The sequence below is a fragment of the Hypanus sabinus genome, chromosome 6 (genome assembly GCF_030144855.1).
Source record: "Hypanus sabinus isolate sHypSab1 chromosome 6, sHypSab1.hap1, whole genome shotgun sequence".
Classification (NCBI taxonomy): domain Eukaryota; kingdom Metazoa; phylum Chordata; class Chondrichthyes; order Myliobatiformes; family Dasyatidae; genus Hypanus; species Hypanus sabinus.
This window is the reverse complement of record NC_082711.1, coordinates 17,787,043-17,812,851: the sequence shown is the minus strand read 5'-3', so window position 1 is coordinate 17,812,851 and position 25,809 is coordinate 17,787,043. Positions and strand designations below refer to the sequence as shown.

The window sequence follows — 25,809 nt, the reverse complement described above, 5'->3', positions numbered from 1 at the left end:
CTAAGCCTCGGCCAACAGCTCAGCTGAACTCCTTCAGCTTCTTGGATCCAGAGTCTCCGCGGGTAGTTTTCCTACTGCTGGAAGTCAGCGACATTCCTGCTCTGAGTTGTAATCTTTCGGATAATGTGCTTGCAATTGTCAGGCTGGCTTGTCTTGTGTGAATCGTTTGCAGTCACCGAGTGCACATCGATTGATCTCCATCAAGGGCTCATTCGCATGAAATGTTATCAGGTCCACAGATAAGGCTGAAGCCACTGATCTGGCAAGTGAAAGCACAGCCTTTATCTGAAGCTCATGCTGGGCTAGTTCTCTCTGCTCCACCAATACATTCAGACATTTACAGGTCGACACCTTCTAAAGCCTTTTCACCACACAACTACACGTTATGCAAAAGTATCTGAACCGACGCAAGCCTTGAGCGAAACCACTCCTCCCGAGGGTTCTTCGTGTTTACTGTCTCCATATGCCAACACTGATCCAGCAGAAAGTGAAGGATCGTCAATATTGTGCCTTTCCTATACCTCCTTTGCTTTTCCTTGCGCGTCACAAGCAGCTGCCCTACTTCTCTTAGCTTGCGTTGGGCTTCACCAGGAAACAGCGGTCCTTTTTGGCGTCGTCTTTTTCTTTTGCTCATTGGCCAGCCATTTCCTTCATTCAGTTGGAGGCCGGATGCAGTTTTGTGATCCAGGTATTTTAAGGAACCATTTACCTCAGACCTCACTAAACAGTGTTGCCAGCTGGAACTTGACATCACAAATGTAACCAAAACACAAACCTCTCTGGATTATCACTTGCATTTTAAATAAAACATTCCCAGGGATTGAAAAATCTTTACTGACAGGTCCAGCATCAAGTGAAGCTTTGAAATGGCATTGTGTTGAAAAGGATTTAATTTGGAGGCAGAGCTGCTAAAAAGTGATTTTGGACTGACAAGTTTATTTTTGATGTTGGAGCCCCTGTGTATTAGAAGTTTCTATGGTGGGGTAAGGGCAATACCTTGGAGAGGGTCAGGTAAAAACCACATAATAACAATCCACAGATAGGCCTTAATCGTTACCTTCAATGAAGGGTGCTCAGTGCCAAGGGCAAAATTCTGCTTAAGGTGTGTCAGAAGTGTGCAAATGGCAGGGACAGCACAGCAGCTGAGTATGTGAGTGAATGCTTGGGTCCAGGGTGGGGTTGGGAGTGATGAGACTGGTGGAGGGCAAGAGCTGAGAGAGAAGTAGCAAGCCCTTGAGTGCCAACAAGGCCACAGGGAGTTGGTCTCCAGGTCACCCCATCTCCCTCAGGCAAAGCTAAATGCAGGGTTGTGACAGCAGAGAATTGCTGGGGGACAACGATTCGAGAAATCTTCCTCCACCCTCTTGGTCTCTAATAGGAACTCACGATCGAGCATTCAGACTCCTCAATTTACCTGGAGAGAAACAGATTTTAAAAATTATTACTGATGTGAATTTTGCTCTCAGTGAATTTCCACCCCCACACGTGCTTTGTCCTGAAGGACTGTGTTCCCCCTGGAATGGACTGTGTCAGTGTAACTGGTATCTCCATATAACCTGTGCCCCAAGTCACCAAACCTGTCAATATGCTTTTTAAATGCCCACTTGAAAGCCATCCCATCAGTAGAACTAAGTGGGGATCAGGACTGGTGAGCTCTCAACTATTTGTAATAGAAAATTCATCAAAGAAAACGGGTATTTCAGGAACTCCACACTGAAAGCCGTTCATTCACTTGCAGAATTGCCTGAGGTATTTAGTGTTATTTATTTCTTTAGGCAGTGCAGCTGTTTTGTTTTAACCACGCTGTCTGTCTCCTTGTTCTAATAACTCACAGCGATTGCTCTGAGTGAATGTAGACTGTTCAGCTTCAGTAGTGATAGGTGAAGTATTTGGTTCCCAGAGTAGAAATCTTTAAGACTGCCCCGCCATTAAACTAGCTTGTCCAGCCTTAACATAAATAATATGTTTTATCTGTTCTGTGAGATAAACACAAGAGCTTCTGCAGATGCTGGAAATTCAGAGTAACACACACACACAAATTACTGGAGGAGCTCAGCGGCCAGGTGGCATCCATGGAAAGGAACAAATGGTCGACATTTTGGGCCAAGGCCCCTCACCTTGACTGAGTTCCTCCAGCATTTTGTGTGTGTGTTATTCAGTGGAATGTCTTTTCAACCAGCCACTTTTAGATTTGCTAGAGGGGTTGCACGCCATTACAATGGAGCCAAGGTCCTTGGGTAAAGATCGAAGCTCTTTTCCCTAGTTCTGCCCTCTGCGACTCTGGATGTGACCCACCGTTACCTGGTGACAGCTGATCTTGGGGCTCAGGGCTCTAAAGATATGTCATTGTAGTTCAGTTTTAAACATGGCTTGCCTACCAAATAATACTGCCTCATCACACGACTTGTGCAGTCAGAGACACTAAATTTATTGAGAGTGAGATTGTTAGGCTACATCCCTCATAACAATGTTCAAGGAGTGAAACAAAAAATGTGAAATGTCTCTGCAGCTTTGAGTAATTTATTTCACCAGGTGTTTAGAGGATATTGTTGGCTGTATAATCGAAACAAAGCAGAGAGGAGGAATTAAACACTGTTTGCCAGGAACTCTGTCTCTTAACTCACTACCTAGAGAGCCTTTCAGTATTTAAAGTATATGTCAAATTAAACCGGAGAAGCTGATACTTCTGGGATTACACAATGTTGGCATTGGGAAGGGGTGTTGTATCAAACTCCACTGCTTAAAAATAGCATTAATTGTCCAGTGGGGCACCAGTGATGCCAATAATGGTTACTGGCCTTGGGATGCCTTGTACAGCAGATTCTAGCTGCTGTTACAGAAATCTCTTTGGTATTTCTGACTTAACTCTTAGCTGGTGAACCCAACTATTATGAATAAACTCTTCTCAGGCTTCCAACCGGGTACAGGAATCGATTTTAACCGACATTTCGATGACAAACTCTGCCAGCTTCATCAGGAATAACACAGATGAAGATGGCAGAGTTTGTCATCGAGAAGGTCAGTTAAAATTGATACTTGTAACCACCTGGAAATCCGAGAAGGGTTTATTCGTCATATACACTAGGAAAGCACGAGACTCTTTTCTGACTATGATTCCACACAATGCCATTGTCAACGTAATCAAGGAAAAGAATTAACACCATGGAGAGCTGTTCTTTTCTGCATTTTAAACTTGTTTTAATTTACAATATTTAAATCTGTTTTTAGTAATTCTATTTATTTATCAGTAAGTTGATGAATTTGCCAGAGTAAACCTGGATTTTTTTAAGTATATTAAAAAATGACTTAGGATGAAGGAAATATAAAAAAAAAGTCATGCAATCTGACCAGTTTAAAGGAGGAATTAATTGCAATGCTTTGAAAATTGATGCTGGAAAAGATTTGGAAGGTTTCTTAATCTTTGGGCCCAAACTTAAGTACTGTTCCTTATATCAGATGTGAATTGTAAATGTGTAGGATATAATTCACTATTGTAGTTGAAAATTGTAGGACCGTGTTAGCTTGTACTACTGATTTAACAGAACTTATACTAAAAATTGTTTAATAAACATATACAGAGAGTTAGGCTCTTTGATGTAACCCCTCTGAATTGGAAAATAAATATTATGTTAATTTTTTCTTTAAAGATGCACCCCTAAAACAATGCTCCCTCCATTGCATTAACAGTTCTGAAAGGACTACATCTTGAACAGAACACTTTAACAATCATTGTAACATACTTCATACAATTTGCAGTGATCTTTGTTCTTTTTACTGTGGTAATTTTAGAAATAAGTATCAAATGTTTGAATAGATGCTAAGTTGAGGTGTTGCTGTTCCCAGTTTCTGGACCCAAATGCCAGAACAAAACCAGTATGAATGTAGTATTTCTCTCCCCCCCCCCCCCCCCACCTCCTGTGAAACAGCACCATTGCAATAGGAGGAACTAGAAAGGATTATTTCAACTTTATCTTTTTGTATATGAAAATAAAAAAAAATTGATAAACCTCCGTGCTTCATCAAGAATTTTTTTCTCCTTCTCTGGAAGAAGTTATGCACAGTTTGCTCACAGTTGGGACAAGCAGATCGGTCAAAAGGACGGCTTCTCCTTTCCGCTAAGCAGCAAAGCTTCACTCGCTGGACATTGCTAATGATCTTAACGTCGTGCTAACCTTCCTCTTCCCCTCCACCCTCCCACCCTCCCACCTCTGCAGCTTCCTCTCGTCTCTAAAGCAATAGTTTGGTCAAAGGGCTTGTTTTTGTGCTGTAGTGCTCTGTGTATTATTTGTTCGTGTCATTAGCCTACCAGGACATGTGGTAAGACCAGAAGATATAGGAGCAGAATTAGGCCATTTGGCCCACTGAATCTACTCTGCTATCCAATCATGGCTGTTACTTTTTTCCCTTTACAACTTCCCTTCCCCACCTTCTCCCCATAACCCTTAACCCCCTTGTACAATTAGAACCTGTAAATCTCTGCCTTAAATACTTCCAATGATTTGACCTCCACAGCCTGCTTTAATAGTTCACCACCCTCTGGCTGAAGAAATTCCTCATCTCAGTGTTAAAGGGATGTCATTTATTCTGAGGCTGTGCCCTCTGATCCTAGATTCTCCTAACAGGAACATCCTCTCCAAGCCTTCCAGTATCTGGTAAGTTTCAATGAGATCTCAAACAACCCCACTCCCCTTTTTGAACTCCAAATACAGGCCCAGAGGTAGCAAACGCTCCACAGGGACTTAATCGTAACACATCCATCAAACAACTGGGAGTGTTTTAATAAAAACACAAAATGCTGGCAGAACAGCAGACCAGACAGCATCTATGGGAGGAGGTAGTGATGTTGTTTCGGCCGAAACCCTTCATCAGGAATGAAGTAACATGGGATGGTCGAGGGGGGATAAGAACTGGGGGGAGGGATGAAGGGGGGGAGAGCTGGGAAGTGATAGGCTGGAGGGAAATGGGCTAGGGGGAAGGTGGAGAATTATGGGAAATAAAAGAGAAAGAAAGGTAGGGCTGGGGGTGATTATAGTGAGGGGGGGAAAGAGAGAAGGAGAATCAGACTAAAATAATAGATAGGGATGGGGGTAAAGGGGGGCAAGGGTATCAACGGAGGCCTGTGAGTTGGATGTTTTAATGTGAAGGGATGGGAAATTTCACAATGATTTCATGCTCCCAAAAACTGCAGTGGATGGACAGAAAAGCAACGGTATTTGGTGTTTCACCAGCTGGTCAAGTCACTGTTATGTTTTGATTAATTTTTCCTGCCTGTCCCCAACTTGCGTGTCAGTTTAAAGATCAGCTCGATTTGTCACGTGCCCGGTTTGTCAAAATGTATAGTGAAACTGTCATTTGTGTCAAATCAGTGGACACTGTGTTGGGGGCAGCCCGCAAATGTCACCCACACCTCTGGTGCCAACGTGGCACATGCACGGCTCACTAACCCTAACCATGTGTCTTTGGAATGTGGGAGGAAACCCACACGGTCACAGGGAGAACGTGCAGACAACGCAGGAATTGGATCCCAATCGGTGACTCTAGATGTCGTTATGTGATGCACTAATAACTCTATTACTATGGTCGGGGAAAAGTACAGGGATGGGAGGGGGATGTCTTTTTTTTAAACAGATTGGAGGTGTGGTGGGAGAGGCAGATACATTAGGGGCATTTCAGAGACTCGGGCACATGGATGAAAGAAAACTAGAGGGCTCTGTGAGGGAAGGGTTGGATTGATCTCAGTGTTTTGAAAGGTTGGCACTACATTGGCAGGGCTGTACTGTTCTAGGTTCCACACTGGCACCTGATCCATATCCCTATATTAACTTGCGTGACATGTAGATGCCACGGTCATATCTGCTTCCTCCACCACCCAGGCACCTGCTGGTAAACAAAATCAATAAATGTTATCAGCTTTGCCTTTAACTCCACTGCCCTTAAATTCACAGTCCATCTGTGACACCTCCCACCCCTTTCTCGATCTCTCTGTCAACTTGCATCTTTTATAAATCTACTGGTTATCTTGACATTTCTGTAAAAATGATATTCTCTTTTGTCAGTTTATACACCTTTGCAGCTTCCCATTCCAGGACATCAGAGATGTTTCCCTCCTCTAAGGAACAGGGTTTCCCTCCTCAATTTCCCAAACATCTGCGCTCACCCCATCTTCCTGCTGCTGTAATAAGGACAGAGTTCCTCTTGTCCTTGCCTACTGCCCCATCAGTCTCCACATCCTCCACTTCTGCCACCTTCAAAGGGATCCCACCACTAAACCTATCTTAACCCCCATCCCCCCCCCCCCTTCCGCAGGGATCGTTCCCACCGTGAATCCCTTGTCCATTCGTCCCTCCCCACTAATCCCCTCCCGGCGCTCAACCCTGCAAGCACCCTGCAAAGTGCTACATCTGCCCATACACCACCTTCCTCAACTCCATTCAGGGCCCCCAAACAGTCCTTTCAGGTAAGGCAACACTTCAGCACGAATCTGCTGGGTCCAGTGCTCCCGGTGCAGCCTCCTCTTCATTGGTGAGACCTGTCCTTGATTGGGGAACCACTTTGTCAAGCACCTCCACTCCATCTGCCATAAACAAGATGTCCTGGTGGCCAAGCATTTAAATTCCGATGTGTTGGTTGACGGCTGCCTCCCGTGCCGAGATGAGGGTGGAAGCAACACCTTATTTCCCATCTGGGTACCCTCCAACCTGATGCCATGAATATTGATTTCTCCTTGCGGTGAACAAATCTGCCCTGACACCTCTCTCCCCCCCCCCCCCACCCCATTCCCCACTCTGACCTTTCACTTCTTCCCACCTGCCTAGTAGTTCCCCCTGGGTCCCCTCCTCCTTCCCTTTCTCCTATTGTCCACTCTCCCCTCCTATCAGATTCCTTCTCCAGCCCTTGACCTTCCTTACCCACCTGGCTTTACCTATCACTTTCCAGCCAGCCTCCATCCCCTCAGTCTCAGCCCAAAACTTCAGCTGTTTACTCATTCCATAGACGCTGCCTGACCTCCTCCAGCATTTTGTATGTTGCTTAAAGTAAATAAAACTTGCCCAGACTTCTCCCTTTCCCCTCTCATCTTAAATCAATGCCCTTCAGTATTCAGTATTTCTTGCCTGAAAACAAGATTTATCTGTGCCTTGTCAGTTTATATATTTTTTATCAAATCTCCCCTCCTCTGATGAAAATGATCCAAGTCTGTCCAGCCCTTGTAGCTAATGCTGACCAAAATCTAGGCAGCATCCAGGTCAACACATTGCAAAGCCAATGACTTACTGACCATTACGCTGATGGTGTTTGGGACAGCTAGTGTCCTAAACAATGAAGTTCCTTCGTCTCCGGCGGGTTTCACAGCCTCCTCCATCATGTCAGTAGCTACCTCTGGGCTTTTCAGTACTGTCAGTCATGCAGGTCTTAGGAATACTGTCGCACTTGGATGTAGAAGGATTCTTTATTGCTGTTTCTGTAATAATTTTGTTTTACCTATCAGGGTTGTTGGCCCTGAGCTGAACCCCCAAACCTGGAGAACCAGTGGACTACTCTTTCTACCCTCTACCCTTTGACCTGTTTGTCATGGGTGACCCTACCAAGATCCAAAGCACAAGACCCCAACTCCAGCCAACATAGCCTCCAAACCCAATGACAAGGTTGTGGTCCCCTTGGAGGTGCAAAGCCTCTACTTCCTTCCTATAATGGAGTGAGTAGAACTGCACGACAATACAGTAAACGTGATGGAGCTACCCCATTACAGAACAGATGAAAACACTCTTCATGGAAGGCAGTAACTTACATCCAGCAACAGTATGACTTTGACTTGTCTATGTCATAACTCTCAGAAATCTCTGGACTTGCACACTAAGGTCCCTTATTTCCTCAGTACCATGGTAAAGAAGGCCAATTCAGTGTTGGTATTCATTTCAAGGGGAATAGAATATAAAAACAAGGAGATAATGCTGAGTCTTTATAAAACACTAGTCAGGCTGCACTTGAAGTATTGTCAACAGTTTTGGGCCTTGTATCTCAGAAAGGATGTGTTGTCATTGGAGAGAGTCCAGAGGAGACTCATGAGAATAATTCCGAGAATCAAGGGGTTAATCTATGAGGAGCATTTGGCACCTTTGGGCCTGTACTCCACTGGAATTTCGAGTAATGCCGGGGAGGGGTCCTCATTGAAACCTACTGAATGTTGAAAGGACCAGATAAGGTGGATGTGGGGAGGACAGAACTAGAAGGCACAGTCTCAGGATTGAGGGATGACACTTTAGAACAGATAAGGAGTCTTTTTTTTAAAGTCAGCGTAGTGAATCTGTGGAATGCTCTGCCACAGACAGCATGGGTATATTTAAAGTAAAAATTGATAGTTTCCTGATTGGTCAAGGCATCAAAGTTTACGGTGAGAAGGCAAGTGTATGATTGGTGTGATCCGGGATCAGCCATGATGGAATGGTGGAGCAGACTCGATGGGCTGAATGGCCTAATTCTGCTCCTATGTTGAATGGTCTTACGGTGCTGCTCTTCAGGAACCTTTCATTCATGGAGTACATATGTCCTTTTATCTGATTCTTCCCAAAAAAAAATGCATCAGTGCATTACCAGGATTAAATTTCACCTGCCATTGCCTTGACCAATTGAACAGCTAATCAGAATCAGCTTTATCATCTCTGACTTGTGCTGTTATGCAGCAGCAGTAATGTGTAGTACGTAAAAATCACCATTTAATTGACAAGAAATATAAAAATATATGTTTACAGATGACACTAAGATTGGGAGCAGAGTTGACAGTGAGGAAGTCTATTGAAGCTTTCAGCAGGATCTGGACCAGTTGGAAAAATGGGCTTAAATGGCAAATGCAATTGAATACAGACAAGTGTGAGGTGTCACAAACAGGAGAAAATCGGCAGACGCTGGAAATCCAGGGCAACACACACAAAATGCTGGAGGAACTCAGCAGACCGGGCGGCATCTATGGAAAAGAGTAAACAGTCAACGTTTCGGGCCAAGACCCTTCTTCAGGACCAGAAAGGAAGATGACAAATCAGATTAAAGTGGGGAGGGGAGGAAGAAGTACAAGGTGGCAGGTGATGGGTGAGAGCGGGGCAGTGGAAGGGGTGAAGTAAATAGCTAGGAAGTCAATTGATGAAAGAGATAAGGAGGAATCTGATAGGAGAAGACTATGGAAGAAACGGAAGGGGGAGGGATCACCAGAGGGCAGGTAAGAGGGGGAAATGGTGGGGGGGGGGGTTGCGGGAGTTCAAGCAATCTCTGTCCGTGTTATCAGGTTGGAGGCTATCCAGACAAAATATAAGGTGTTGCTCCTCCAACCTGAGTGTGGCCTCATCACGACAGTAGAGGAGGCCATGGACTGACATGTCAGGATGGGAATGGGAAGGGAAAGTAAAATGTGTGGCCACTGGGAGAGCCCGCTTTTTCTGGTGGACAGAGTGTGGGTGCTCGGCGACGCGGTCTCCAAATCTACGTCGGGTCTCACCAATATACAGGAGGCTGCATCAGACACAGTATACAGACTCTCAGGTGAAGTGTCGCCTCACCTTAAGATATAGGAGCAGAAGTAGGCCATTTGGCCCATTGAGTCTGCTCCACCATTCAATCATGGGCTGATTCAATTCTTCGTCATCCCCAGTCCCCTGCCTTTGCCTCATACCCTTTGATGCCCTGGCTAATCAAGAACCTATCTATCTCTGCCTTAAATACACCCAATGACTTGGCCTCCACAGGGGTTCCTGGCAAAAATTCCACAGATTTACCACCCTCTGACTAAAGTAATTTCTCCACATCTCTGTTCTAAAAGGATGTCCTTCAATCCTGAAGCCGTGCTCTATCCTAGAATCGCCTACCATGGGAAATAACTTTGCCATATCTGATCTTTTCAAGCCTTTTAACATTCGTAATGTTTCTATGAGATCTCCCTTCATTCTTCTGAACTCCGGAGCTGCCAAACGTTCCTCATCATTCCTGGAATCATTCTCGTGAATCTTCTCTGAACCCTCTCCAATGTCAGTATATTCTTTCTCAAATAAGTTTGGCACATTCAGTTCAGTTCAATGTAGACCATGCTGTTTGTTGTCTGGAGCTTAGAAAAATAGAGGGCTTGTGGGTAACCCGAGGTAATTTCTAAAGTGAGTACATGTTCGGCACAGCTTTGTGCCTTAGGGCCTGTAGGTTTTCCATGTTTCTATGATCTCAGCGAAAGGGGGATCCGGACACGACGGGCTGAATGGCCACTGCTTTTACCCGGATCATTCCCACCATCTGTGAGCCGTTGGTCCGCCGAGCGGGAGGGGGAGCGGCGGCTGGAGGTCCGCCGAGCGGGAGGGGGAGCGGCGGCTGGAGGTCCGCCGAGCGGGAGGGGGAGCGGCGGCTGGAGGTCCGCCGAGCGGGCGGGGGAGCGGCGGCTGGAGGTCCGCCGAGCGGGCGGGGGAGCGGCGGCTAAAATGGCGCGGAAGGGCGAGTTTTGGTCGGAGCTGCGAGCTCTGAATTGGAGCGGCGGCCGTCGGCGACTCTTCGGGGCCGGCTTTGTGTGTGGGTCGGTCCTGGGCTCCTTCGGCTGCGCGCTGGTTGTGCACTGGACCCGCCGGCGGCTGCACGACGAAGAGAAGGTTGAGGGAGGTGAGGCAAAGCGGAGTGTCAGGGAAGCTGTGACGCTGTTCGAAGTAAATTTATAATCAAAGTACATATACAACCCTGAGATTTATTTTCTTGCAGTCACAGTAAGTACAAAGAAACCGTACACAAAGACAAACGTGCAAAAGACAACAAATTATGCAAATACTAAAAGAAAAACAAATTAATAATAGATAAATGATAGTGAGAACATGAGTTCTAGAGTCTGTGAAGTTACTCCCTGAGGTTGTGGATACATTTCAGTGCTGGGGTGTGTGAAGGTATCTCCTCTGGTTCAGAATTATCAGTTATTAAACTGTTCCTGAACATAGTGATTTGGGACCTGAGAGAAATGATTCTTAAGGAGTCCATTTAGAATGTGCTGACACAGAAAGAACGTGCAAAGCAACTTGCAGGGCAACGTATAAACCAATTTGCAAAATCAGGATGAAACAATAGCTTGCTGATTAAAGAAGCGATACGGGTAACGGGAAGACATGCTTAACGGTTGAACAATAACGGTGTTAATGCGCTGAGGCTGATAAGTGGGCCAAAGGGTAGTCACATTTGTAATTTTGTAATGAGATTAAGGAAGAATGTCTGCACCTCACATGGGTGCATCTCACAAAGTCGTAAACAAGTAGGGTATAAAAAACTGTGCAAAGTGTAATTCGGCACTCAATCTAGCAGGAGCTGGTTGGGTCCGACTCTGCAGACTCGAAAAATAAAGTTTACCGTTCTGCAAATTGCTGAGACTCAGTGTGTTTCTGACAACGTGGGGGCTCGTCCGGGATCCACACTCCGGCCGCGGTGGACACGAGGAAGGACATCGGAGACGGTGCACCCCACCGAGTTTGGCGGTCCCTGACTCCTTGCTCGTCGCTCCGACGCGGCTTGAGCGAGTGATATCCGGACAGCGCAGAGCGGTAAACGGGGAGAAGGGGACAGTACCTGGTACTGGAAGTCCCCAGGACGCACCGGGTAAGTGCCTACTATTATAGTAGAAGGGTGCGGGAATAAGTAAGGACGGAGAAGACCGGGATCGCTACCCGGGGGTCCTCCTGATAAAAGTCCTTGGGACGCACCGGGTAAAGTGCCTACTGTTGCAGTAGGAGGGTGCGGGATTAAGTAAGAGCGGAATAAGATGGGAGGGGGTGGCTCTAAAAAGAAAGAGGAGACGGAGAAGACCGGGACCATACCCGGGGGTTCCTCCTGATAGCCCCCTCGGTAGAATGTTTGAGAATTGGGGATGTGGAAGACTAAAAGGGAAACAAAAGAAAAAAAATGATACAGTACTGTTTAATTTGGTCGAAACAGCCGATAGAAAAACCTGCGGTCTGGTGGCCGCGGCTTGGGTCTGAGGAGGATTGGGTACGACAAGCCTTAAACATTTACGTTAATTCAAAACCAAATGTAAAACCGGAAGAAATTGCTTATGCTTTTTGTTGGGCTCCCTGGCCAGGAGTAACAACAAAGAGTTTTAAATTGGGCATTAAAGGGGAGCGGAAGTGGGACCCACTCGATCATTTACCCCCTCCCTATGTCCAGCCTTCTGCGCCCCTTGTGGGAGCAGAGGGAGGACGTGAAGAAAGTGAAAAAACAGAAGAAATAGACCCGGAGAGGGAAGAGAGGGATGTTAGGGAAAAAGCAAAAGCAAGGATCGAAACAAGGAGTGTGACAGGAGCAGATAAGAAAAAGAAAGACGAATTAAAAAAGGAAGAGGTACAGCTGTGTCCCCTTCGAGAGGTTCCAATGGGAGGAGAACGGGGAGGAACAGGATTTGTAAACGTCCCTCTGACAAGTACCGAAGTACGAGGATTTAAGAAAGATATGAAAACTTTATTAGAAGATCCAATGGGACTGGCAGAACAGTTGGATCAATTCTTAGGACCTAATGTTTACACTTGGGAAGAAATGCATGCGATTATGGGAACGCTATTTTCTGCACAAGAGAGGCAAATGATACGACAAGCTGCAATATCAATTTGGGGAAGGGAACAGCCGAATGAGTTACCGGGGGACCAGAAATTTCCAGTAAACGACCCACAGTGGGACAAACAAGCAGAAGAGAGAAGACGGCAATATCCCATTGCCATGGAAGGGAGGAGGGGATTACAACCTGTAATTGAGACATTAGTATCAGATGGACTCCTGGAAGAATGTATGTCACCCTTTAATACCCCCATCCTACCGGTCCGAAAGCCCGACGGCACGTATCGAATGGTTCAAGATCTGAGAGGCTTAAATGCGGTAGTCCAAACACGATACCCGGTAGTGCCTAACCCCTATACATTAATGAGCAAAATACCTCCTGAACATGAATGGTTCAGTGTGATAGATCTAAAAGATGCCTTTTGGAGTTGCCCGTTGGAGGAAGGTAGCCGAGATATGTTCGCATTTGAATGGGAAAATCCCTTCACTGGGCGGAAGAAGCAACTCCGGTGGACCGTCTTGCCCCAAGGGTTCACGGAGTCCCCAAACCTATTCGAACAGGTACTGGAGCAAGTATTGGCTGGATTCCATTGTACCGAAAAGAACCAACTATTACAGTATGTCGATGACCTACTACTATCGGGACCAGCAGAGGAGGTAGTGCGAGACGATACTATAAGACTCCTGAATTACCTAGGAGAAAAAGGATTGCGGGTGTCCAAGAAGAAACTGCAATTTGTCGAGAAGGAAATAACATATCTCGGACACAGAGTCAGTAAAGGGCACCGCCAAATAACCCCAGAAAGAATAGCGGGAATAACTAAAATACCGCTTCCCAGGACAAAGAAGGAAATAAGACAATTTCTGGGCTTAATGGGCTATTGCTGGATTTGGATAGAGAATTATACCTCCCTGGTGAAGTTTATGTACGACAAATTGGCAAAGGAAGACCGGGGAATAATCAGCTGGACCGAAGAAGAAGAACAGAAGTTCAGGAAAATAAAAGGGCAACTAATTCGGGCCCCGGTATTAACACTGCCAGCACTGGAAAAGCCCTTTCAGCTGTATGCAACAAACAATGAAGGAACTGCGTTAGGAGTACTAACCCAAGAAAAAGGAGGAAAGCGGCAACCTGTGGCCTTTTTATCAAAAATGTTAGACCCGGTATCCCGGGGATGGCCGACGTGCATACAAGCCGTAGCGGCAGCAGCCGTACTAGTAGAAGAAGCACGGAAATTAACCTTTGGGGGAAGAATGACGGTGTATACCCAGCACTCCGTTAGCACCCTCTTAGCCCAAAAAGCTCAGCGGTGGTTGACGGACTCTCGCATACTGAAATATGAAACCATTCTGATGGTCGGGGATGATGTAAGCTTTGAAAGGAACAATAGTTGTAACCCGGCACAGTTCTTATACGGGGAATCAACAGGGGAGCCCGACAAACATCAGAAGGCGAGTGGAAGACCCCCGACGGACGGCAAGTACTGAATAAGGAAGTAACTCGTCATATACTGCAACAACTACAACAACAAAGCCATTGGGGAGTGCAAGCTATGTGCGACACTATCCTAAGGGACTATGTTTGTAAAGGGATATTCACACTAGCTCAACAGGAGGTGTGGGGCTGTTACACCTGCCAAAAGGTAAACAAGAAAATGATGCGTGCCACCCATAAGGGGGGACAAACACTAGCCGTCCGACCGTTCCATCGGATCCAAATAGACTTTACGGAACTACCACAAGTTCAGAGATGGAAGTACCTGTTAGTAATTGTGGATCACTTCACTCGGTGGGTGGAAGCATTCCCAACCACTAAAGCGGACGCCCCTACAGTGGCACGGATCCTATTAGAAAATATATTCCCGAGATATGGAATAATGGGGTCTATTGATTCAGATAGGGGAACACACTTTGCCTCAAAAACACACCAGCTAATCTGTGACGCCTTAGGAATCCAGTGGAAGCTGCACACCCCCTGGCACCCTCAGAGCTCAGGAAGAGTTGAGAGGATGAACAGTACTTTGAAGACGCAATTGACAAAACTAATGATGGAAACCAAGCTACACTGGACCAAGTGTCTACCCCTGGCCCTACTAAGAATCCGCACGGCTCCTCGAAAAGATATAGGAGTATCCCCTTATGAAATGTTGTTTGGCCTTCCATATTGGAACAAGGTGGAGGGCTATCCTTCCCTGCAAGGGGGAGATGTCTTTGTAAGGGACTATTTACAGGCACTGTCTCGTTCTTTTGCAGAATTGCGCAGGAAGGGGTTACTCGCACAAACCCCACCTCTGGACTTCGCACTCCACCGAACTCAGCCCGGTGACTGGGTCCTGATTAAGACTTGGAAGCCAGAGAAGTTACAGCCGCAGTGGGAAGGCCCATTCCAGGTGCTACTGACCACCGAAGCCGCAGTAAGGACAAAAGAAAAAGGGTGGACCCACGCCGCGAGAATCAAGGGACCCGTAAAGCCCGAAGAAGGTGCAGAATGGACTTGCGTCCAGGGAGAAGACCCGATGGTGCTAAAGCTCAAAAGACGGACAGAATGAACTTTGGGACTGTAATGTATATACTGCTATTGTTGAGAAGCGCTGAAGGGGGATGTGATAAGTGCAGGACGACGGTAAGGGTGGGCATGACGGTTTTTCCAGGGTCCTTTGTATCACACTCGCATGTAAACGAGAAATGTTATGACTACAACAAAAAGGAGGAGTATGTGGAAAGTTTAATCTAACCAACTGCTGCTTAAAGATAGATGACAACGGAAAGGTGGTTCAAAAAATATCAGATAAAATAAGGAAACTGGCCCACGTGCCGGTACAGACCTGGAAGCCGCTGGGGTATTGGGACTGGCTGGACGGATGGTTGAAAGGAGGCTGGTGGCGAACCGCTTTAGGGGTTATAGGAGGGGGATTGATGGTCCTCCTTCTGCTACCATGTCTGATCCCCTGCTTGCGGGAGCTAGTAGCTCGGGTGGCAAGACAAGTCATGCAACCAGGGGCCCCGGCTGATCCTGTTCAGGTACTCCTACAAAGGGAAATAGAGCTAGAGGAAGAAGCCTATGTAAACCCGTGGCAAAAGCCCAACTGATAGCACATTCTAAAAAGAAAAAGGGTGGATTGAGAGAAATGATTCTTAAGGAGTCCATTTAGAATGTGCTGACACAGAAAGAACGTGCAAAGCAACTTGCAGGGCAACGTATAAACCAATTTGCAAAATCAGGATGAAACAATAGCTTTCTGATTAAAGAAGCGATACGGGTAACGGGAAGACATGCTTAACGGTTGAACAATAACGGTGTTAATGCGCTGAGGCTGATAAGTGGGCCAAAGGGTAGTCACATTTGTAATTTTGTAATGAGATTAAGGAAGAATGTCTGCACCTCACATGGGTGCAACTCACAAAGTCGTAAACAAGTAGGGTATAAAAAACTGTGCAAAGTGTAATTCGGCACTCAATCTAGCAGGAGCTGGTTGGGTCCGACTCTGCAGACTTGAAAAATAAAGTTTACCGTTCTGCAAATTGCTGAGACTCAGTGTGTTTCTGACAGGACCCGAGGCTCCTGTACCTCCTTCCTCATGTCATCAGTGAGAAGAGGGCATGGCCGCGTTGGCCGTGATGATGGTTGCTGTTTTCCTGCCACATAGCCCCAAAGGCTTTTCCTTCGATGGATCGGCTTTTTGTAGGTTTTTCCTTTCAGGTGCATTGGTGCTTCAATACCAGGTCATGATGCAGCCAGTTAGTTTACTCTCCACCACATACTTACGAAAATTCGCCAGAGTTTTAGATGATGTGCCAAATATTTGCAAACGTACAAGAAAGGAGATGTGCTGCTGTATCTTTTTTGTGTTACGTATCCAGTAACTGGAGAACTTACCAGCAAAGATAGAGAGGTCCCTTGAAGTCTGATGTCACTATTTATTCGTAAAGGGACACAAAAGTAGGGTTAATACATATAGTCAGATAGTGCACATTGTCAACACTCAATCTAAAGCGCGGGTATATTAATAATCATCATTTAGAAGTGAGCTCTGCTGTTGTCTAGGGGTTAATAGATTGTCCGTTGGAAATATAAAAGTCACTCAGAAGGCTGCCGGCCTCAGCCCTTTGAAAATTGCTGGGTTTCACGTGGGGCGACTGAGAGAGAGAGATTGGGGGAGAAGAGAAAGAACTTGACGAGTCTTGATGAATCCTCCGTGAAATCGGGGGAGCGTTGGTTTCCTCTCCCCGATGTTAGTTAAAAGCGGTTTTCTGTGATTCCAGCCACAAATTCCAATCCCGGAATCTAACACACGTGGCTTCCTTCAGGATGGCATCCCGCTACTGCGGGATCACTCTCTCGTGTCTTCTGGGTGCGTCTGAGGGGCTGTCCCCCTGAGACTCTCCTTTATACTTCCTCACGGGGTCGCAGGTGTCAATCAGGTTGGGATGATGCAATCTCTCTCTCAACCAGCCCACCTTGCCCGAGGGCTTTTCACGTGGTCTCCATGAGACAATAGTTGCTGGCATCTTATTCTGTATCCCTGGTGGGATGTGCAATTTTTCACGTTTCTCTCTCTCTCACTTCCTGGGTCTACTGACCCCCCCCCCCCCCAACGGGTGCTCTTGCGATTCGCACAAAAGAGGGGGCTGGGATCATAACATTTGTAATTGCACTTGCATGCTGGACCCAGGGCAGAACCTCTGAAGTGATAACACTGAGAAATTTAAAGTTGTTTGCCCTCCAGCTCTGATCCACCGATGAGGACTGGATCACAATCCTCGGGTTTCCTCCTGAGGTCAATAATCAGACCTTTGGTCTTGCTGACATTGAGTATGTGGCACCACTCAGACACATTTTCAGTCTCCCTCCTATGCGCTGATTTGTCACCACCTTTGATTCAGCCGACAGCAACAAACTCAAATGAGGCATTGGAGCTGTGCATAGCCTCACAGTCAGAAGTATAAAACAAATAGAGCGGGGGCGCCTCATGGCACAGCTGTGCTGAGGGTGACTGTGGAGGAGATGTTGCCAACCTGAACTGACTGGGGTCTGCAAGTAAGGAAATTGAGGATCCAGTTGCACAAGGAGGTATTGCTGCCCAGGTCTTAGGATATTATATTAGGCCCATTCAGCCCTTCGAGTCTGCTCCACCATCCCATCATGGCTGATCCCAGATTCCACTCAACCCCACACACCTGCCTTCTTGCCATACCCTTTGATGCCCTGACCGATTGGGAAACTATCAATTTACACCTTAAACGGATTTGGCCTCCACTGCAGTCTGTGGCAGAGCATTCCACAGATTCACTACACTCTGGCTAAAATAGTTCCTCCTTATCTTGGTTCTAAAGGGTCACCCCTCAATTTTGAGGCTGTACACTCTAGTTTTGGATACCCTCACCATAGGAAACATCCTCTCCACATCCACCCTATCTAGTCCGTTCAACATTCGGTTGGTTTCAATGAGATCCCCTGCATTCTTCAAATTGCAGTGAGTACAGGCCCAAAACTGCTAAATGCACCTCAAATGTTAACCCCTTCATTCCTGGAATCATCCTTGTGAATCTCCTCTGGACTCTCTCCAGTGACAACACATCCTTTCTGAGATGTGGGGCCCAAAATTGTTGACAATACTTCAAGTACAGCCTGACTGGTGTCTTATAAAGCCTTAGCATTATTTCCTTGCTTTTATATTCTATTCCCCTTGAATTAAATGCCAACATTGCATTTGCCTTCTTTACCAGAGACTTAACCTGGGAATCTTGCATGAGGACTCCCAAGTCCCTCTGCACTTCTGATGTTTGAACCTTCTCCCCATTTAGATAACAGTCTATACTGTTGTTCATTTTACCAAAATGCATTACTGTATCATACATTTCTCAACACTGTATTTCATCTGCACTTTTTTGTCTATTCTTTCAATTTGTCTACCCTGCTACAAAAGTATTGTTTCCCCAGGACTACCTACCTCTCCACCTGTCCTCATATCATCGGTAAACTTTGCCACTAATGGTTAGTTTTGACGGGATGATAGTGTTGAATGCAGAGCTGCAGTAAATGATCCTGATGTATGCATCTTCACTGTCCAGATGTTCAGGGTTGAGTGAAGAGTCAATGAAATGGCATCTGATATTGACCTGTTGTGACGTTAGGCAAATTGGAGTGGATCCATATGCTCTCAGGCAGGATTTGATATGTTTCCTCACCAAACTTCACATAATGAATGGTGGATGAGATGTGTCGTTGGCCTAAAGGGAGATATCTTGGAGATGGGTATGTTGCAGATGTTAGGTGATGGAGGTAGATAAAGATTGATGATAAAATATGAAGGTAAGATCAATAATATAAAGAGGATACAAAAATTTTTTTTTACAGATTTACGAAGAGTAAGAGAGGTGAGAGTGGATTTTGGGCTTCTGGAAACTGATGCTGGAGAGATAGTAGGGGAAATCAAAGAAATAGAGGAATTTAAGTATTTTGCATTTTCCTTCACTGTGGAAGACACTGTCAGTATGCTAGAAATTCAAGAGTGTCAGTCAGAAGTGAGTATGGGGTGGCTTTAACTAAGAGAAGGTGCTTGGGAAATTGAAATGTAATGAATGTAGGTAAGTCACCTGGACCAGATGGACTACACCCCATGATTTCCCCTATCCTACACACAGTACCAAACACTACCCTGTTGCCATTTTCACTAAACTACTATGCCCTAACAGATGAGGAATGAACAATTACAGAGGTGCTAGAAAGTATGTGAACCCTGTAGAATTTTGTTTATTTCTGCATAAATATGACCTAAAATGTGATCAGATTTTCACATAACTCCTAAAGCTAGATAAAGAGTAACCAGTTAAATAATTAACAACAGCATCATACTTGTTCATTTATTGAGGAAAATGATCCAATGTTACATATATTTGTTGGAAAAAGTATGTGAACCTTTGCTTTCAGTAACTGGAGTGACCCCCTTGAACAGCAGTAACTTAAAGCAAGTGCTTCCAGTATCTTGATCAGTCCTGCACATCGACTTGGAGCAATTTTAGGCCATTCCTCTTTACAAAGCTGCTTCAACTCTAGGATGTTGGTGGGCTACCTTGCATGAACTGCTTGCTTCAGGTCCTTCCACAACATTTCTACAGGATTAAGTTCCGGTCTTTGACTCGGCCATTCCAAAACCCAAACACAACAATGTGCATTTCTGCCAGAAAGTTCAACTTTTGTCTCATCTGTCCATGGAACATTATCCCAGAGTGTTGAAGAACATCCAGGTGGTCTTGCACAGGGACCTCTTGATTTGGATAATGGAATTGATGGCTTTGTGACCAAGTTTCTGGACAATACAAAGTTAGATGGAGGGTAGGTAGCATTGAGGAAATAGAGAGGCTAGAGAAGGACTTGGGATTAGGAGAATGGGTAAAGAAATGGCAGACGGAAAACAGTGTCAGGAAGTGTATGGTCATGTACTTTGGTAAAAGAAATGAAAGAGTTGACTATTTTCTAAATGGGAAAAAAATCAAATATCTCTGATGCAAAGGGACTTGGGAGTCCTTGTGCAGGATTCCCTGAAGGTTAATTTGCTGGTTGAGTCTGTGGTGAGGAAGGCAACTGCAATGTGAGCATTTGTTTTGAGAGAACTAGAATATAAAAGCAAGGTTGTAATGTTGGGGCTTTATGAGGTACTGGTAAGGCCTCCCTTGGAGTATTGTGAGCAGTTTGGATCCCCTTGTCTAAGAAAGGATGTGCTGAGGCTTGGAGAGGGTTCATTCTAGGAATGAAAGGATTATCATATGAGGACCGACTGATGGCTTTGGGCCGGTACTCACTGGAATTCAGAAGAATGTGGAGTTGTGGGTGGGGGTGGGGGGGGAGTCTCACTGAAACATCGAATATTGAAAGGCTTTGATAGAGTGTATGTAGAGAAGATGTTTCCTATGGTGAAGGGAGTCTAGGGCCAGAGGACACGGCCTCAGATTAGAGTGATGCCCATTTAGAAAATGGAGATGAGGAATTTATTCAGCCAGGAAGTGGTAAATCTGTGGAATTTGTTGCCATAGGCGGCTGTGGAGAGCAAGTCGCTGGGTGTATTTAAGCAGAATTTGATAGGTTCTTGATTCAAAGGTTCACCTCACCATCAAAGTATGTATACAGAATGCAACTCTGAAAGTTATCCTCTCCAGACAGCCATAGAATACAGAAAATCACACAAGCAGTTGAAAGAAATATATCAACCCCTGTGCCTGGAACCAGCAGCCCTCCAAGAACTGCTTTCTCCCTTCATTTGCCTTGATGTTTCACTCTTCCTTGATGCTTTAATCAGTGAGAAATATAGTCAATCATAGCCCCTTGTCTGTCTCTGAGCACATGCTCATCTTTCTCTCCTGAAGTTTAGTCAGGGCATGATGATTTATAGGAAGAAGGCAGGAGATTGAGGATCGAGAGTAATGGATCAGCCTTGATGAAATGATGGAGTAAACTTGATGGGCCAAATGGCCTATCCTGCTCCTATATCCTATGGTCTTTTGATGGAGTGGGTGTGGAGAGGATGTTCCATATAATGGGGGAGTCTTTGACTAGAGGGCACAGTCTCAGTATAGAGGGATATCCCTTTAGCACGGTGATGAGTTGTCACCATTAATTAAAGTAAAATAACTGGATCCAGAACATACACACTCTTAGGACTCAATCACACTTTATTTTACTTGTGTACAAGCATGGTCCCTGTCACCTTGGACAGAAAAATGCTATTTTCATACAAAATTGGCTTATCAGTTACAGATATAGACCATTTGATAAATTACATAAGTTTGAATTCCTTATTTGCAAGATCAGTTGCCATTCACAATACAGGCATTAAAAGTCAATAGAAACTACAAGTTAATAACCAGTAACATGTTGGGAGTTAGTAAAGCAATTGTCCTTCAGTTGTGTGTGCTCTGGATTGCTTATCTTATCTCCAGTCCCTTTGCTGTGCAAAGGAAAGTTATACTTTTCAAAGACCTTTCTTGCCTGGACTGTCTGCACACTATCTGTAGTCTGTCCTTGCCAGGATATTACGTTAAGCCCTTGCATACTGCAACTTCCGCGTGAGAAATTTCTTTAGCCAGATGGTGGTGAATCTTGGAATTCAATGCCACGACAGCTGTAGAATTCAAATCTGGTTATACTTAAAGCAATAGGTTCTTGATTAGAAAGGGCGTGAAAGGTTGTGGGAGCGAAGGCAGGGGAATGGGGTTCAGAAGGATAATAAATAAACCATGATGGAATGGTGGAGCAGACTGAATGGGCCAAATGGCCTAATTCTGCTCCTAGTCTTACTGTTTTATGTTGATAATGGGAGGGGTGCTGGTGAAAATGGTGAAAGTTGTGGTAGGATTTGACCTCAGACATAGGAACCATACATTAATGCAACCCTCTCCCATCCACATTCTCCAGGCCATGGCAGTTTATATTTTGCCTTGTGTTTGACTTCTCAAGGTGCAACACCCTACATTTTCTAAATTAAACTCCATCTGCCATTTCTCCAGCTATATCTGTGACTGATCTCTGTCCTTGACAACATTCTTCAGTTTCTACAGCACCTGCAAACTTGCTTAATCGTCAATGTTTTGGTGATGACAAATAAAAGATCCCTGTGGAACATAGGTGGTCACAAGTAAGAATAATGTGTGCCATGTCCTGGGGCTAATTTGTTTTCTACTTTGGCATTTTCTTCTAAAAGTAATCAAGACCATTTAACTCCAAGTTTTGGATCTGCAGTGGTTATTAGATTTTACCCAGTTATTTCTCCTTTTGACATTAATTCACCTCATTTGCAAATGTTACATGGATACAGATAGATACAGCCTTCAATTTTTACCATTTCTCTGCTGATCTAACTAATTGGAAGTTGTATTAAGTTATATTTACTGATGCTTCCCGACAGAGTCTTTGCTTTCGTCCTTTTTATCTTCAGCTTCCCAAATTGTCCTCATCAGAATCCATGACCCACTACTTAGTTTAAAGCACTATCTACAGCACTGGACAATTGATGGCTGAGGATATTGGTCTCAGCCCTATGCAAGTGAAGCTTGTCCCAGTGGAACATACTGGTGTCTGTTTCCATCTGATGGAAACCCAGTTGTCCCAAGGCAATCAATCCCAAAGCTATTCAATGCCACTTTGCACTCAGGCATTAATCCAGGGATTACCTTCAGGGTTCCATTTTTGTTTCTGAACTCTAGCCCTTAGAATGCTGCTCATCGACTTTAGTTCGGCTTTCAGTACAATCATTTCCTAGATGCTGGTGGTAAATTGTCCTTGTTGGGTCTCAACGCTTTCCTCTGTAACAGGATCTTGGACTTCTTGAGGGACAGACCTCAGATCGCTAGCTCCATTACCATTACTCACTCCCCAGGGCTACATGCTCAGCCCACTGCTGTTCACAGTGCTAACACACAACTAGATTCAGCTCTAATCACATCATTAAGTTTGTTGATAACATAATAGTGGTTGGCTGCATCAGCAACAATGATGATTTGTCATACAGGGGAGATAGAGCATCTTCTGAAAGTCTTGTGAACTCAACAACTTGAGTTTCAATGTGGACAAGACTGAAGGGATGATTATGAACTTAAGGAAGGGGCAGGCTGACAACTCACTACTGCACAATAATGCTTCCATGGAAAGAGTGAGGAGCACCAAGTTTTTTGGACTGCATGTCATGGATGATCTCACCTGGTATGTCAGTACCTCATTTGTCAAGGAGGCACAGCAGCATCTCCACTTTCTGAGGAGATTTGAGGCGAGCAAGGCTACTCGACCCCATTCTAACCACATTCTACCGGAGCACCATCAAGAGTGTCCTGACCAGCTTTATCTTGTATGGAAATGGCAAGGCCTTTGACCGTAAGACCTTAAACCACCCCCCCCATTCCCCATCCAGGACACATACCAGAAGCACTACCCTCAACATTGTCAAGGACCCCTCCTATCCGTCCCATAATTTCTCTGACTTCCTACTGTCAGTATAAGAACAAGGATTTATAGATTCATAGGCTGGGGAATAGCTTCTTCCCCCAGGTTGTGAGACTTCTGAACGACTGATGAACGTTCAGGTCTTTAGAAATGCATTTGTAGCCTTTTCCAGCTTCTTGCACCTCTACAGTTCTTCTAAGATCCTCAAAGTTTTGATCGAGGCATGGTGCACATAAAGAGATCTTTATTGAGAAGAGGAAGCTTTGTCAGTAACCTGAGTTTGTGTGCCTTTTTTATATGGCAGGGCAGCTCTACAACCCACACCTCCAATCTCAACCCATTGATTGGAATACCTCACTCCAAATAGCTTTTGAAGAAGGCATTACCCCAGAGGTTCATGTACTTGTTTCAACAAATATATGTAATATTGGATAATTTTTCTCAATAAATAAATGAACAAGTATAATGTTTTTGTGTTATTTATTGGGTTCTCTTTATCTAGTTTTAGGATGTGTGAAGATCTGATCATATTTTAGGTCATGTCTATGTAGAAATTGAGAAAATTCTACAGGGTTCACAAACTTTCTAGCACCTCTGTAGGAGCCTCAAGTCCCACACTACCAGGTTCAGGAACAGTAAATACTCTTCAACTATCAGGTGCCTGAGCCAGCGTGGATAACATCACAATGCAGAATTGATTCCACAACCTATGGACTCACTTTCAAGGACACTATAACTCATGGTCTCAATATTTTTTATTATTTATTATTTTTATGAGATGTTTTTCTTTTTGAATATGGTCAATTTGTCATCTTTTGTACATTGGTTGTTTATCTTTGTAGATTTTCATTGTACTTGGTATTTACTGTGCATGCTCTCAAGAAAATGAATCTCAGGGTAGTATATGACTTATACGTACTTTGCCAATAAATTTACTTTGAACTTTGATTTCAGTGTCTGCAGTCTCATTGCTTGTTAGAACAGGTGCTGCATCTGATGATGATGTGCGATTGGTGGACCTGATTTTTGGTGTCTAATCAGCAGAGCTTGTGCTCGAACTAGTCTCTGGCTCTAGCTGGCCCATTGTTTGAAAATTGTCATTGTCCCAGTTCCTCTGCTAATGCTCAGAAGTACTGCGATCCAGGCAATGCCATCTTCTCTCAGCTACCATCAGGAAGAAGGTACAGCAGTCTGAAGTCCCACAGTACCAGGTTCAAGAACAGTAACTTCATCTCAACCAGTTAGTTTGTAAACCAACTGGCACAGACTTATTCACGATGTCTATAACAACACTTAGATTACTTTGCATTAAAATGAATTATTTTTGTTCTAATTTTGGCCTTTCTTGTAAATATTATGCATAATTTATGTTTATTTTTTCTTGTGAATGATTTTTATATAATGTTGTGTTTGCTGTTGCTGCAAGTAAGTTTTCCAATGGCTCTGTGGTTTCCACGGGACCTTGACTTTGATTCTTTCTCTGTAGAGCACTTGGAGGACAACCTGCTGGAAAAGTTTGGCCTGCCTCTGCTTGGTTCAGACGTCCGTTATTTCACCAATCACATCTCCTCGTATGATCAGGCCAAGAGGACACCCAGATGGGTTCTCGAGCACATCTCGAAAGAAAAGGTGCAAGGTACATTAAACTGGTTAAGTGAAACTGAGCCCTTCAAGGATCTAGCATTGAGCTGACCCTTGCCCTGCCCCATGATGATTTCTCACCAATCGCTATGATCCATCCTTATGGGTGTTACAGGTTTAAAGGAGTGGGTGTGTAGATTGACCTCAATGAACTATAAAAGACAGAAGCATTCAATAGGTACGTTTAATGTCAGAGAAATGTATACAATATACATCCTGAACTACTTTTTCTTCGCAAACATCCACAAAAACAGAGAGGTGCTCCAAAGAACGAATGACAGTTAAATGTTAGAACCCCAAAGTCCCCCCCCCCCGTTTTCCCCCTCCTATGTATAAGCAGCGGCAAAGCGACGACCGGTCCTCCCCCACCAACAAAAAAGCATCAGCTCCTCCCACGGAGCACTCAAGCGCGCAGCAAAGCATCAATAAGACATAGACTTGCAGTACCCCAAAGACTACTCGTTCATGGATTAACTTGCTCTCAATTGGTGGGTATGAGCGGTGAATATAACATAACTTCCCAGCTCCTATGCTCAGTGCCCTGACTGATGAAGGCCAGTAGGCAAATGTCTTCTTCACCACCTTGTCTACCTGTGATTGTCACTGCAAAGGAACAATCTACTTGTACCCCCATGCCCCTCTGTTCTAAGTATGCCCCAGGGCTCTACCATTCACTGTCAAAGTCC

At 44.9% G+C, this 25,809-nt stretch overlaps 1 protein-coding gene across 1 annotated transcript in view; it reads left to right on the top strand.

The window, feature by feature from the left end:
- Nucleotides 1-1,121: 1,121 nt before the first annotated feature.
- Nucleotides 1,122-25,809, top strand: part of LOC132395007 (nuclease EXOG, mitochondrial-like) — a 106,229-nt gene continuing 81,541 nt past the window's right edge. The window contains exons 1-3 of the mRNA XM_059971339.1: nucleotides 1,122-1,150; nucleotides 10,202-10,623; nucleotides 24,969-25,118. Coding sequence (XP_059827322.1) covers nucleotides 1,122-1,150; nucleotides 10,202-10,623; nucleotides 24,969-25,118 — 601 coding nt within the window. The remainder of the gene's footprint in view (nucleotides 1,151-10,201; nucleotides 10,624-24,968; nucleotides 25,119-25,809) is intronic.